Source organism: Babylonia areolata, chromosome 30 (assembly GCF_041734735.1).
Source record: "Babylonia areolata isolate BAREFJ2019XMU chromosome 30, ASM4173473v1, whole genome shotgun sequence".
In the NCBI taxonomy this organism is placed as follows: Eukaryota; Metazoa; Mollusca; class Gastropoda; order Neogastropoda; family Buccinidae; genus Babylonia; species Babylonia areolata.
Genome location: NC_134905.1, coordinates 10,956,008 through 10,969,071, shown reverse-complemented (window position 1 = coordinate 10,969,071; position 13,064 = coordinate 10,956,008). Strand labels below are relative to the sequence as shown.

The 13,064-nt window shown below is 40.5% G+C and overlaps 1 protein-coding gene across 4 annotated transcripts in view; it reads right to left on the bottom strand.

The window, feature by feature from the left end:
• Nucleotides 1–13,064, bottom strand: part of LOC143275197 (mitogen-activated protein kinase kinase kinase kinase 4-like) — a 331,965-nt gene that overhangs the window by 15,072 nt on the left and 303,829 nt on the right. For all 4 annotated transcript variants that reach the window (XM_076579163.1, XM_076579166.1, XM_076579165.1 and 1 more), the window contains 3 exons: nt 5,466–5,544; nt 1,248–1,328; nt 412–551 (listed from right to left, as the gene is read on the bottom strand). In XM_076579163.1, coding sequence (XP_076435278.1) covers nt 412–551; nt 1,248–1,328; nt 5,466–5,544 — 300 coding nt within the window. The remainder of the gene's footprint in view (nt 1–411; nt 552–1,247; nt 1,329–5,465; nt 5,545–13,064) is intronic.

Genomic DNA, 13,064 nt, shown 5'->3' with positions numbered 1-13,064 from the left:
GTAAGTGAAAATGTGTGTGTGTGTGTGTGTGTGTGTGATTGCTTTTGTTCTAAGCCTAGAGTATTTATGCACAGGGAACTGTAGTAACTGACCTACTGACGCATATTTCACTTATTCTAGTGAGTGAGTGAGTGTGTGTGTGTGAGTGTGAGTGTGTGTGTGTATCCATGTATGTGTTTAAATGCATGTTGCATTTTCTCCAAATGGTGAAAAATCCTTTGAAAAATTCCCAGGAATCTAAATGCTGATCCGCAAAAAATTATCTGGTTGTTGGTCCTTGGCGAACACTTTCACAACATTTCATGAAAGTCCACCCACAACTTTTTGCAAGGTTTTGTGGGCAGACAGAATGACATAACCTTGACAGGGGCAATGACTGTACATTGATGACACAAACAGTTAACAGCTGACCTTGTCATTTCTCTCACACAGGAACTTGAGTTTTTGGGCCTTCTTGTGCATGAAGACCCCGTCCAGGTGGCCTGTCTCTGCTGAACGGATCTCTATGGCCTTGTTCCCCCAGCCCATGATCTGACCCGTGCTGATGTACGCTGCAAAAACACACACACATACAGATACACACACACACAAAGACAGACAGATAGATACAACACACACACCAACACACCAAAGGTGAAAACAGAAACCCTTTCACCAGTGACACACTGTGCTATTCTGTTTATTGAGAAAACTCCCACAAAAATGGAAAAGTCATGTTTCTCCCCAACTACTAAAGATAATAGCATCAGAAGTAGACATGCTGCAATCCTGAAACACATATAAAGAAAAGAAGCAAGCATTTAGAATAGTATTTTCTTCTTTGTTGAATAGGCTTTCAAGAAAGTATCAACAGTGCACATCACCCCTTTCACTCACTGTCATAAAATAAGGGGGAAAAAACAAAAACCCCTAAAGTAACTGAGAAAACTAAAGTAACTGAGAAAACTTAAATGAACAGTGAAATAACACTGATCTGAATATGTTTTCATTTATACAGAAATTGCACAAATAAATGTGTGGTAATTATAGTCCTTTGCTTAACCCGTTGACACGTTCATTTCACCGGCCTCCAGTCTCCCAAAGTTGCCCAGCATTTCATCAGTGCGCATCCGACCTCCCCTCAAAGTGACAGAATAGTTAACAGGATAACTGCAGTCACTGCGATGGAAGAAGAAGAACCCCCTAAGCAACAACAAACAACCAACCAACTAAACAAGAACAAAAAAACCTCAACAAAGAGCACATACCAACAGAGGTGGGCAGCTCTCCCCACTGTAGCACTACGTTCTTGGTGACCTTGCCGTTGGTGTCCACATACACGCCTTCATCTGTAAAACACATTGTCCCCTATCATGCCGATGGACTGTCCACACACACACACCAACATCAATCCAGCGGGAAACAGATGTCCAAATGCTACAGGTTTTTAATTCCAGTAGCCTTGAGATTTAAAAAAATGTCCATAACCTTACTAAGAAAATATGCAATGCTCTTCTTTTTATATACAAAATAGTTCAAAAGTCATCATTTACCCCCATTCACCTAGCTCAACTTGATCCTAAAAGTTACCATTAAAACTTACCAATTTACAAAGTGTCTTGCAAGCATCTGTGCAACTTTCTCTTGTTTTCATCTTCCATTTTGAACCATCTTTGAACACTGTTCTTGAACAAGCATGCAAATGATTAGTTCCTACGCATTATGCTCTGTTCTTTAAATTATTCCTGTCAGGTGTACATGTCCGTGTGCACGTGTGTGCAAATAATACCAGGAAATGTTTTGATTGATTGATTTATTCAGTACTTTAAACAAACAAGATTTAGTGCTTTATAGATACCATAACCATTACTGTCACCCTAATCACTTAATCCCAGGTATTTTGTATATCCAAGGGAAATGAAGGTTCAATACTCATCGTCACTGAGCATTATTACAACTACAACTCCTTCACTATCCACAAAGGAACAATGATTCCAAGAATGTAATGATAATAACAATTCATTCTTATGTAGCGCTATAATACCAGCAGAAGCAAGGTCTAAGTGCTTTACAAATTCATCACTTAAAATAATCAAATAAACCCTATACTGTAAAACAGAGATAACAAACGTCGTAAAGTAATAAAAACACATTCACAGGTTCTATAAATGGACAGTTGACAAGACCGACTAGTAAATACCCTTAATGCAACAACTCTTACATCCATCACAAATACACAAAGACCTAAGTAAACAACTGGGAGGAGTCTTTGAGATCTTCATGTTCTGTTAGGCAAGTGTGGATTGAGAAGTTCAGAGAGATATGAGGGTGTTGTGTCACAACTGAGGCATTGAAAACAGAGAGAGGCAACTTTGTATTCAATTCTGGCTTGAACAGGTAGCCAGTGAAGTGTCAGGGGGAAGAGCTGTAGCACTCTTGCTCCATGACTTTTTGAGGATGAGTCGAGCTTCACTGATCTGTATTTTTTTTTAAGCATTGTATAGTTTGTCATTCGGAAGGCCAGCTATGAAAGAACTGCAATAGTCTAAGCGTGACAATGAAGGCAACAACCAGTTGTTGGCAGCGTCAGTGGACAGGAAGGGGCAGATTTGACTAATCTTTTGAAGCTTAACCCTTTCATTGCCAAACTCGCATTTATGCAGCAGGTTGGTGGAGGACACATGTCACTGAAGGTGACCAGATCACGGGTCTGTTATCCATGAACCTGCTGCTCTTTATGTTCGGTGGTAGGATAGGCTGTATTTTCTACACATCACAAGGGGAATCCCCAGCTAATCTTAGACACCATATTTTCTGTGTTTATAGCACAAGGGAATTTTGCACTCTAAATTGACTGGCGGTGAAAGGGTTAAAGTAAAGAACTTTGCACAGATGGTTCACATGATACTCCAACATAGATGATTCTAGGTAAAAGCCAATATTGGCGACTTAACTAGAAAAAGGAATTTTGAAGTCTGAATATGTGATATACTTTGTATCTATCTGTTTGAGCTTCTTTTTTTCTTTTTCTTTTTTTATTACTGAGCAGCACAAGTTCTGTTTTGTCATCATTCATTTTTAGTTTGTTTTGCTCCATCCACTGGGATACTTTTTTGACAGAATCGTGTAGTTGCAAATCATCAGCAAACAGACTGTCGGATGATCAAACTTAAATATGCATACATTGTGAAAAGTGTGGGTCCCAGAACAGAACCATGTGGTACCCCGTATTTCAGTACAGGTGGAACAGACTGGCTTCCATTCACAAGGACAGACTGTACAAGGACAGACTGTGTGCAACCTGATAAATAGGACTGGAACCATTTCAAGGCAGTATCACCAAATCCAAACGTAGCACCTAACCTCTTGATCTTAAGTCATGGTCTATTGTATCAAATGCTGCAGGTGGTCCAATAATGATAAAAGGGATACCTTGCCTGCATCAGATGCTTGCAACAGGTCGCTGACCACACACAATAAAGCTGTTTCCGTGCTATGTCCCTTTCTGTACGCAGACCGAAATGGTCCCAACAAATTTTTGATCAAAAGGTGTTTCATCAGCTGGTTAAATACAATGCATTCAAGAACTTTAGGTAGAAATGGAAGGTCTACTGTTTTTGAGGTTTTCTGGATGGACATTGGTTTTCTTTAACTCTTTTGTTCCTATTTTTCTATGAACCATTACTCCCCCCTTCTTCCGAGATCTCTACCATACACATATTCCCTTCATTCCTGGATTTAGAGAAGAGAAAGAAAGTATGAAACAGGGTACTTATTTTGGAGGCTTACAGCAATGCGGCTCATTACAGTACAGTACGATTGTCATGTACTGTTGTGTACAGAATTGATGTGAGAAGTTGTCCAAGACCCTGTTGACACAATAGGGTGACATCTCTGGTGATACTCAGGTGTAAAACAGGTGACTCTGGAGTCAAACACAATGCATACAAGTACGTACTACATGCAGGACAGTGTTTTGCTTGAAGAGTATGCACATCATACAGGTACTTACCGAGTAGTGCCTCATATGTATCTCAGTGCCACACTGCTAGTCATATCCACGAAAAACTGTCACAACTGTCACTGCTATTGTCCTTATCACATGAATGATTTGAACTTTGTCTCAAAGAGAACATATTCCTTTCACTCCACTAGCAGGCACTGAGCCAGAATCAGATCATTATCTACACAATTCTTGAACAAAAACTATTCAGAAACGATACTGTCTCTAAATACACATGTCCGTGTCACAATCATCATGTGATATGCCACACAAAGGTGACATGTGTGTGATATACCTTGAAGCAGTCATGCCAGTTACTGCACAGATATACACCACAATTTTCACACTTGTTACTTTTTGAACTTTTCATCACCTGCTATCTGTGCTTCTGTAGCAACAGCTAATTGCACTCTCTCCTCGTCATTCATTTGAAACAGATTGATATCATTATCTGTTAGAGCGTTGTAAAACTCATCATCAGAAAACTGGTCAGAATCCGAACTTTCTACACATTCCATTCTTCTGTGTTCGTGTGTCTACACAGCACATCGGCAAGAATGTAGTGGCGCCCACTTTCCCACGGCCTAGGGAGGGAGAGGGGGGTGTCTGGCATCCATTCCATTCATAAACACTGCCCGGCAAGTGACCCGGTCAAGGATAGATCACGGGCGCTGATGATGCAACTTGTGGGAAGTTCAAAGCGCTTAGAGAACCAATTTTCCAGGCGGCAGGAAGAAAAGAGGGAATTCTCTGCTGCACGGTTTTCCGGCCTCCAGGAATGAAGGGTAAAATTCCTGAAAACCGGAAAACTGTGCTGCAGGGATGAAAGAGTTAAAAGAGGATACACCAAAGCATGCTTGAAGGACTGTGAGGCCAGTGATGTATTCATGGTATCAGTTTTGCTGGTTAACAATTCATCTAAACACTGATAAAAAATAAAATGTGGGATAGGTTCAAGACTGCATGATTTCTTTGGCATCTTGAGAATGATATATTTTCTTTGTTCATTTATGACTGTCTGAAAAGAAGTGAAATGTGTTCCACTAAAACTATCGTTACCTTCAAAATCAGTGGGAGAAACTGGAGCACACCTAATTGTCTCTATTTTACCAGCAAAATATTTGATAAACTTATCAGATGGTATATTGCTGGTGAGGACAGTTCAAAACCCTTCCCCATCATCTGACTGGCCAAGCGAAATAGCTCTCTGGAGAAGTAAAAATCACATCAACATCATTTACAGATAACAAGTCACAATAAGCTCACTGCTTATGATAACTAGGACGAGAGAGAGAAAGGGTGAAATAAAGAGAAAGAGTGTAAGTGGGGGAAAGAGAAAGAGGAACAGAGACAGACAACAGCAACAAAAAAAGACAATGAGAGGGTGGGAAGAGAGAGAGAAAGAGGGGGACAGACAGAAGGTGGGGGCCAGATGAAGACAGGACAACAGGAGGTGGTATGTTCACACAGTGCCAGTACTGACTGTCGTAGCACAGCAGGAGGTGCATGCCATTGGTGTTGGGCAGGATCACTATGGTGTGGGGCATGATCGTTCCTTGGGTCTGCACACACATACACACACACAAGCACACAGTGTATACAAGTCTGTATTAAGTATGTTTATGTATCAAAACATATCTAATGTGTATATTGAAATATCATCATCACGGTCCGCAAACACACAATATGTTCTTTTCTTTTTCAATCCCCAACTAAGTATTTTCTTAACTATTTTCCACCTGTAAAAATATATGAAAAAATGTATTTTTACACATACTTAAATTTCTTCAATCTCATCAGAACCATATGTGTTTCTTGAATCTTCTTCAAACCTGTAAAAAATATATTGTGACAAGAGTTCATGAAACACACCCACATAAACTGAAAATCTGTATGATAGTAAAACCTCTCCAATGTGTCACAGACAGCCATTTTTTATTTTGAATACTTTAATTATAAAGTTATAACTTGTTAAAAATCAGTCTTTCGCTATGCTCCTTTGACAAAAAGTCATTCTTCATTCCATTCCCCTACATCAGCTCTGATTTCTGAACAACACTTATCAGAAAAAAAAAAGAGTTTACAAAAATAAAGAACAAGAATTCAGAAGTGAAACAGCTCATAGTCAGAAAAGTGTATGCAAAAGTCTTATTTGTTTTCTTGACATCTTAAACATTTTTCCCTTTGGAATCTTTGACAAACTGTTTTAACATTTTTTCTACTTCAGTTTGCAAAAAGAAAATAAAGAAAAAAAAAAAAGTAAAAAAAATAAGAAAAAAGTTTTGCTTTGAGATGACATTTAGCGACTAACAGAGATGACATTTAGCGACACAGAAAAAGACAAAGTGAAAACACTGTGTTGTTTCAAAACCATCTCACTGCTCAGTGCAGTACCAACTTAAAAAGCTTGGGGACCGGGGACTGAGAATGGACAGAAGACAAGCACAAGATGAACTGAATGACCAAAAACAACCAATCAACATGAAAAGTTTGTATTATACTCAAGTTTGGTTGAATATACTGACCTTGTCAAACTGATGCAAACTATGCCTATTGATTTGCTTGTTTGGCCAAAATTTGCAGCCAACCTAATAATAAGATGTCCCGCTATTCGTGTGCTGTTTGCTGGCCAATCAAACATCATTTCTGGCTGGAGCTGATTACTTGTTCCAATGGCCAGCAAAGAATGCCCCTGTGAATGAACTACAGCAACAACTGCAGGGATGGACGCGCATGCATTCAAGTTTGACATGTTAAGTATATTTTAACTGGGAGTAAAATATAAACTCCCCACTTTGGTGTCATATACTGTACCACGTGAAACTGATGCAGAACTCAAAGCAAACGTAGGGGGGCAATGTCTACTGGTTTGCATGCAGAGCCCTTGTAACAGCTGTGTTGGCCACAACAAAGGAAACTCCTAGGAATCATCCGCCCTGATCATATGGAAATCCCAGAGGTAGAAATTATTATTATTGTGAGCATTTATGCCTAATCTTGAAAATACGCCCTAAGCGTTTACAAGTAGAACACACACGTAAATCGAAAAGGAAAAATTGAACCAAGTATCATTAAAAGTTATCCATCCCCCCCCCCCAACCCCCATCCCCACAATACACACACGCACGCACGCACACAAGTCACTGCACACAATCATAAATAGTTCACAATTAAAAACACAACCAACAAATTCTGAAACTCTCAAACTCACTCACTCAGTAACAGTCATTTTAGTTCATACTGGAAAGGAATGAGCTGTTTAAAATTATTCAGGAAGGGAAATGATGGGTCTTACTGGATTTGAAAGATTGCAGGGAAGATGAGAGACAGAGAGGCTGAGGAAGTTGATTCCAAAGAATGGGGGCTTGGTATGAAAAACTGTGTTGGCCATATGTTTTAGTTTGAGCAGGAGGGATCCTAAGCAGGTAGTTGTCAGAAGAGTGGAGTTGGTGTGAGGGTATGTAAAGGTGAATGAGATCAGAAAGATACTGTGGACCAGTAGCCTCTATGGACTTGAAACAAAGAGAAATGACTTTGTAAATATTTCTTTCTTGCACTGGGAGCCAATGTAAAGCATGAAGGAGAGGAGAGATGTGATCAAATTTAGAGGAATGAAAGATAAGATGAGCAGCATGGTTCTGGACTTTCTGAAGTCAAGCAATGAAGTAGCTGGGTGAACTGACAAGCAGGGAATTACAATAATCCAGGCAGGACACCACAAAGACACAGAAGAGAATTTTAAGGTTGCATTTTCAGTCAATTGATGAAGGGATTCTCCGAACTGACTCCTAAGATGTCAAAGAAGCAGAGTGCTGAAAAGTGGCTGAAGTGGCAATGGCCCGCACTTCATGTGCTCTTGGAATCAAGTAGCAAAGCCTTGGACAGGATCAGAAAGGGAGGAAAAGTGCAAGCGATCAGGTTGCCCCAGTCCAAAAAAAAAGCATCCACTGCCCAAGTTTCTGGGTGTGAGACCGATGAGACATAAAGTGGGAGTCTCTTGCTGAAGAGGTCCATCATCAGTCAACACCACAAATCCCACATCCCTTGAAGGGTGTCTTTGTCGAAGGTCCACTCCATGAGGAGACCACTCTTGGACCTGCTGTAAGTGTCTGCCAAAATGTTGGCTTTGCCCGCTATGTCTTTCAGTGAGTGCTCAATGCCCTCATCATGGCACCAATGGTGAGCCTCGGCCGCAGTGAGAGGTTTGCAGAGTGATTCCCCTCCCCTTATTCTCATGATACGCTAAGCCGTGTGACAACATGAACAACCTGATAGCCTTGCTGGCAGCCTCCCCTCTTTTTTTCTTTCTCTTTTTTGTGGCCTCAGTTACATGCAAGTCACAGAGCACACTTTTTTTTTTTTTTTTAAAGTGCTCTACATGTGGCTTTCAATGGCTGAAAAAAAAAAAAAAGGAATGGAAAAGATTGTGTAAATTAAGAACAGAAAAAAAATAACACATTTGTAAATGAAGAAAAATAAAGGGCACAGAGACAGATCCATTCATGCTTCTTTCTTTTTTGTTTGTGTGTGTTTACTTAAAAAAGAAAAAAAGAAAAAGAAAAAAAAAAGATGGACATTTGTTGCAATCTTTAATGCATACCGAATGCTTTCACATGTCTTATTTTTTAAAGTTTGTGTGTGTTGCATGTGACAGTTTCTTCCATTCCTCTTTCAAACACTTCCTATGTGTGTTTGCAAACAGCTGTTTGTTTATGTACATGAAAAAAAGAAGAAGATAAAAGTAGTAAATAAATAAATAACAGTACCGATTTAAATGCTGATACTACTTCTACCACTACCATCACCACTATGACTTCTGATAATGATAATAGAAGTGCAGAAAAACCCTGTGGACTGCTTCGTGTCCCAGAATTGGGCTCCTATTGGGGACAAAGTCCTCATCGCATGGAGTCAGTTCATGTGAGCTCCCCATCCCCCCAAGGATACATCTGTGGAGAGTGCCACCTGAAGTGTGGGAGGGGGTTATGAGAACCCACTGTGCCAGGAGAGGGGAGAAAACCCATTCTGATGTCATCTTGAGGAACCAATCTCCCAGAGAGTTCTACGTGTCCCAGGGCTGAATCCTCTGGGTCCACCATACCCTCAGTGCTCTCTGAGAACCCTGCCTAGGGGGTGATGGGTACCAGTGATTCCATCATGCCAAGAGGGAAGACAGAGTCTGTGCTGTTGCCCTTGGCCAGTGAGGAATGGCGCAAGCACATGAGTGTGCCCAATGGTCCAAGTGAACTTGTGTCAGCGAGACTGTCACAGACTCCATGTCAAGTTTCATTCTTGAGAAGTCGATGCCCCTGGGGACATAATGCATTTCTCCTTGATCGTGACAAACCAGCTGGGTGCACAGATCAAGAAATATGGACAGGGCCTGCTACTTTGCCAAGATTAGCCAGTCATCCAGGTACACACAAACAAATGGACTACGTACTGACTATGGATACCAATTCCCACACCACCTTGGTGAAGTAGAAACATGCATATGCAGATGATGGGGAAAAAAACAACAACAACAAAAAACAAACCAAACTAGAAATATGCATCCTTCAGGTTGATAGTGGTAGCCCAATCACACTGGTGGACTCTCTAATGTGTGCCTGTGTGTACATCTTGAATTTGACCCTGGGGAGGAATTTGTCACCACCCTCCACAGACCTTTGGAAACACAAACAGGCAGCCATAAAACCCCAGGCCTGGGTTCAGAGTTCTGATATTGCACCTCTAAGAAGTCGTTGTGAATTCTCCGTCTCCAAGACGCTCTCCTGTTCCTCTGAGCTGGGTATGTAAGGAGAAGGAGTTGATCTTAGAGGAGGGAGGTCCTCAGCCCAAGGCAGCATGTACCCCAATTCCAGCACCAACACAATCCAGTGCTAAGTTGCCCCACTGTTGCACATGCAGGGAGAGACACCCTATGTGCAGGGGCTGAACAACTGGAAGTGTGGAATTGAGGCTGAGTCATTAGGTGTGCTACTTTTGGGCTTTGCCTGCGCAAGGCAGCCCTTTCCTCCATCGGGATATTTGACAGGCGTCCCTTCTGGTGAGCATGTAGTTGCAGTGCAGGCTGGTGGCTGCATCAGATGCAGCTGTCAGACCCGCAACCACTCTGTTGCCAAATGAATTCAGCCTTGAGTGGCTGAAGTGTCCTTGATGTTCTGAAGAAGGCGACCCTGAACCCTAGGGAACCAGACTCTCTTCCCACAACTGACTGTAGATACCGGCAGCCTTTTTTTGAAAAAAGAAATGTCTGCTGAAACTACTCTACAACAGCTTAGATTAAAACTGCAAGTCAAAACAAACATCCCACAACAAAAATTATGATTCTATCTATATTAGAACCAAAGTTACAGCCAAGTGAAGTTCACTGAAACAGCCTTTTTACGTGTCATTTTGAGATTTTGGACAGGATCACTGCATGTTTACTGAACAACACAGAAGGCTAAAACTAAGGTAAATAATATTTTGTATATTGTAATTATGCCTAATTTTTTTTCCAGCTGTACAAGCTAATTGTTTTCTTGATATTGAGCTCTAAAATGTCAGATAAACAAGTTCACTTCCCCTACCAGCTTTGAGAAATGTATCTTTCAGGTCTTCATAATCATCTAGTATCTTCTGCAAAATGCTTCATGGAATAGTTCAGCAAAATTCCAGGATTGTTTTCAAGAAATTGGTGGAGAAGAATAGCAATGAAGATCAATGGATGTGTTTATAAGGTGCGAGTTTATCAAACATTTTTATGAGCCAGTTACTTACTAATTTATAAAAAAAAAAAAAAATCAAAAAAAAATCAAATGGTACTGCTCCAGACCTGATCATCTGATGAAAACAGAATGCAATTTGTTGATAGAGAGGGGAGGTGAATGCATGTGAGCACTGGCATGGGATATTTTAATTTTTTTGTAAACAACTGAAGTGAAAGATAGTGCTCAGTGATAACTGTGTTGTATTATTCATATAACTGATTTACATACACAAATGCACTTATATAATATGTACAGCATAAAAACAGTACTACGTGTAAGACAAAGTAAAAGATCAAGTGAAACGGAAAGAGAAAAAAATTTATGATGGGGTGGGACATGGAAAAGCAAATGCATTTAGAAAAAAGATTGGGATTATCATTATAACTATAATGAAAATGTCTGTTTGATTTTGGTGTTCTTTTTTTCTATTTTATCTTACACATTTACACATATACAAATTTGCTCACAGTCAGTGAGTCACACAAAATATTCAACATGCATGCTCTAAAGCCAAGCAAATCTGTTGAATGTGATCTGTAATAAACGATATATTGAACATACACACACACATTCATACACACAATAATAGCATTTTCTCCTTCTTGCTCCCCAATTTAAAAGTCGCATCCAGCAAACATATTTTCCTGTATATTCTCTTGTTATCAAGTTGTAGACATGACAATGTTCTGTAAAATTTGCAAACATTATTTTGCAAATATAATCAAAACCACTATCCTAAAGTATGTCTGCTGATTAATCTTTTATTTCGACAACCAAAAACTTACATGCTTCATATTAGTTACATTCTGAAAATAAGAGAAACGATTGTCCCTCAAAGTTGAACAGATATGTGGCCTGATTTTTTGCACTTCATAGGGTATTCCTGGTGATCAAGTACTTTTGTGCACTCATTTATGAAAAATTCCTGTCTTAAATTTTTATCTTTGATATCATCAACAGCATAATGGTAAAACTGCTCGATCTCAAAGGTTTCCCTTGCCTATCAGGTTCTGAATCAAGATCGATGTTGAAGGTAGGCTTGTGTCTTAGATCATGGGTAGCTGCCATTTTGGCATCTGAATGATGCACGGCCGCTCTTTTGACTCGGAGCTTGTCAGCACCATTAATGTCATGTGGTAGTTTCATATACCTTTCGAAAGGGAATTCAAAGAGCTTTCGTTTATTACCAGGCATTCATTCAAAACTTATTACCAGTTTTGAGAAATATATGTGTAAAAAAAAAGCGAAAATCTTTTTTCAAGTGCTACATTTGCAAAAATAAGTTATTGTGCTAAAACAATAACCGCTGAAAAGCGCAGGCTAAAACAAACACAGTAGTGCTAAAAATAGCCTTGTAGGTCAAAAGAATCCAGGCAAACAAAGCAAAAGAAAGACTGACCCTCAAATCTGCTGACGCAATCTATGTCGATGTGGTCAGCCACGGCATGCAAAAAGCCTCTGACAATCCATGATTTTTACTCGTTTACTCAACAAAGACAAAACATAGAAGAAAAACAAGGACAGCATAGGAAAGAGGAGAAATTCAACTTAATTCCTGTATAAAACATACCTTTATTTCTTAAATGTCACTCAAGTTACAGGCCTTGGGAAAATAGGCAAAATAGACGTTTTTCAGTCTTAGCTTTGGTTTTGTGGTTGAGGCTGCCGGTACCTACTGATTGGCCCTGTGGGGGAAAGCATCACAGAAGGTGTATGCTGTGGAGATGTCCAGCAGACATCAATGGGCCAATTTGTCCCACTCAGTTAATGTCTTGGGTGAAAGAGTGGCTGAGATTGGGAAAGGTGAGCATTGCAGGCCTCGCATCCTGTCCCACAAAAAGGGCTCCACCTGTATGTTCATATAGGCAGAGTGGTCAGGGGTGTACAAAGATCACACCCCACCCTTGGAAAAGTCTTTGAGGTACTTTCCTGGGGGGAAGGCCACAGGTGCTGAAAAGGACACCTACTGAGAGTAGAAGTGCCCCTGACCATGTGAGTAGGCTTATTCTGCTGCTCCTTTGCCATCACTAGGACCTTAAGGTACCCGGTGGTCCTGGCCATGGCGTCATACTGCTGAAGGGTTAAGGGTGACAGAGTTGCTTGAGAGGTGGACTCTGTGTGAAACAGCCTGATTGGGGAGGGTCAGCTCCAGTCCCACTAGGTCCAAAGTGGGTTAAACCTTATCATGAAGTGAACACGGTCCATCCTGGGCTTGGTCTTTTCACACGTGGAGCACCCAGGAGTGCAGGAACAAGAGTGGGGGCCAATCCAAAGGCTTGTAAGGTGCCAGCCCACTGTGGGCATAGAGTGCCTGAATCTTCTAACTT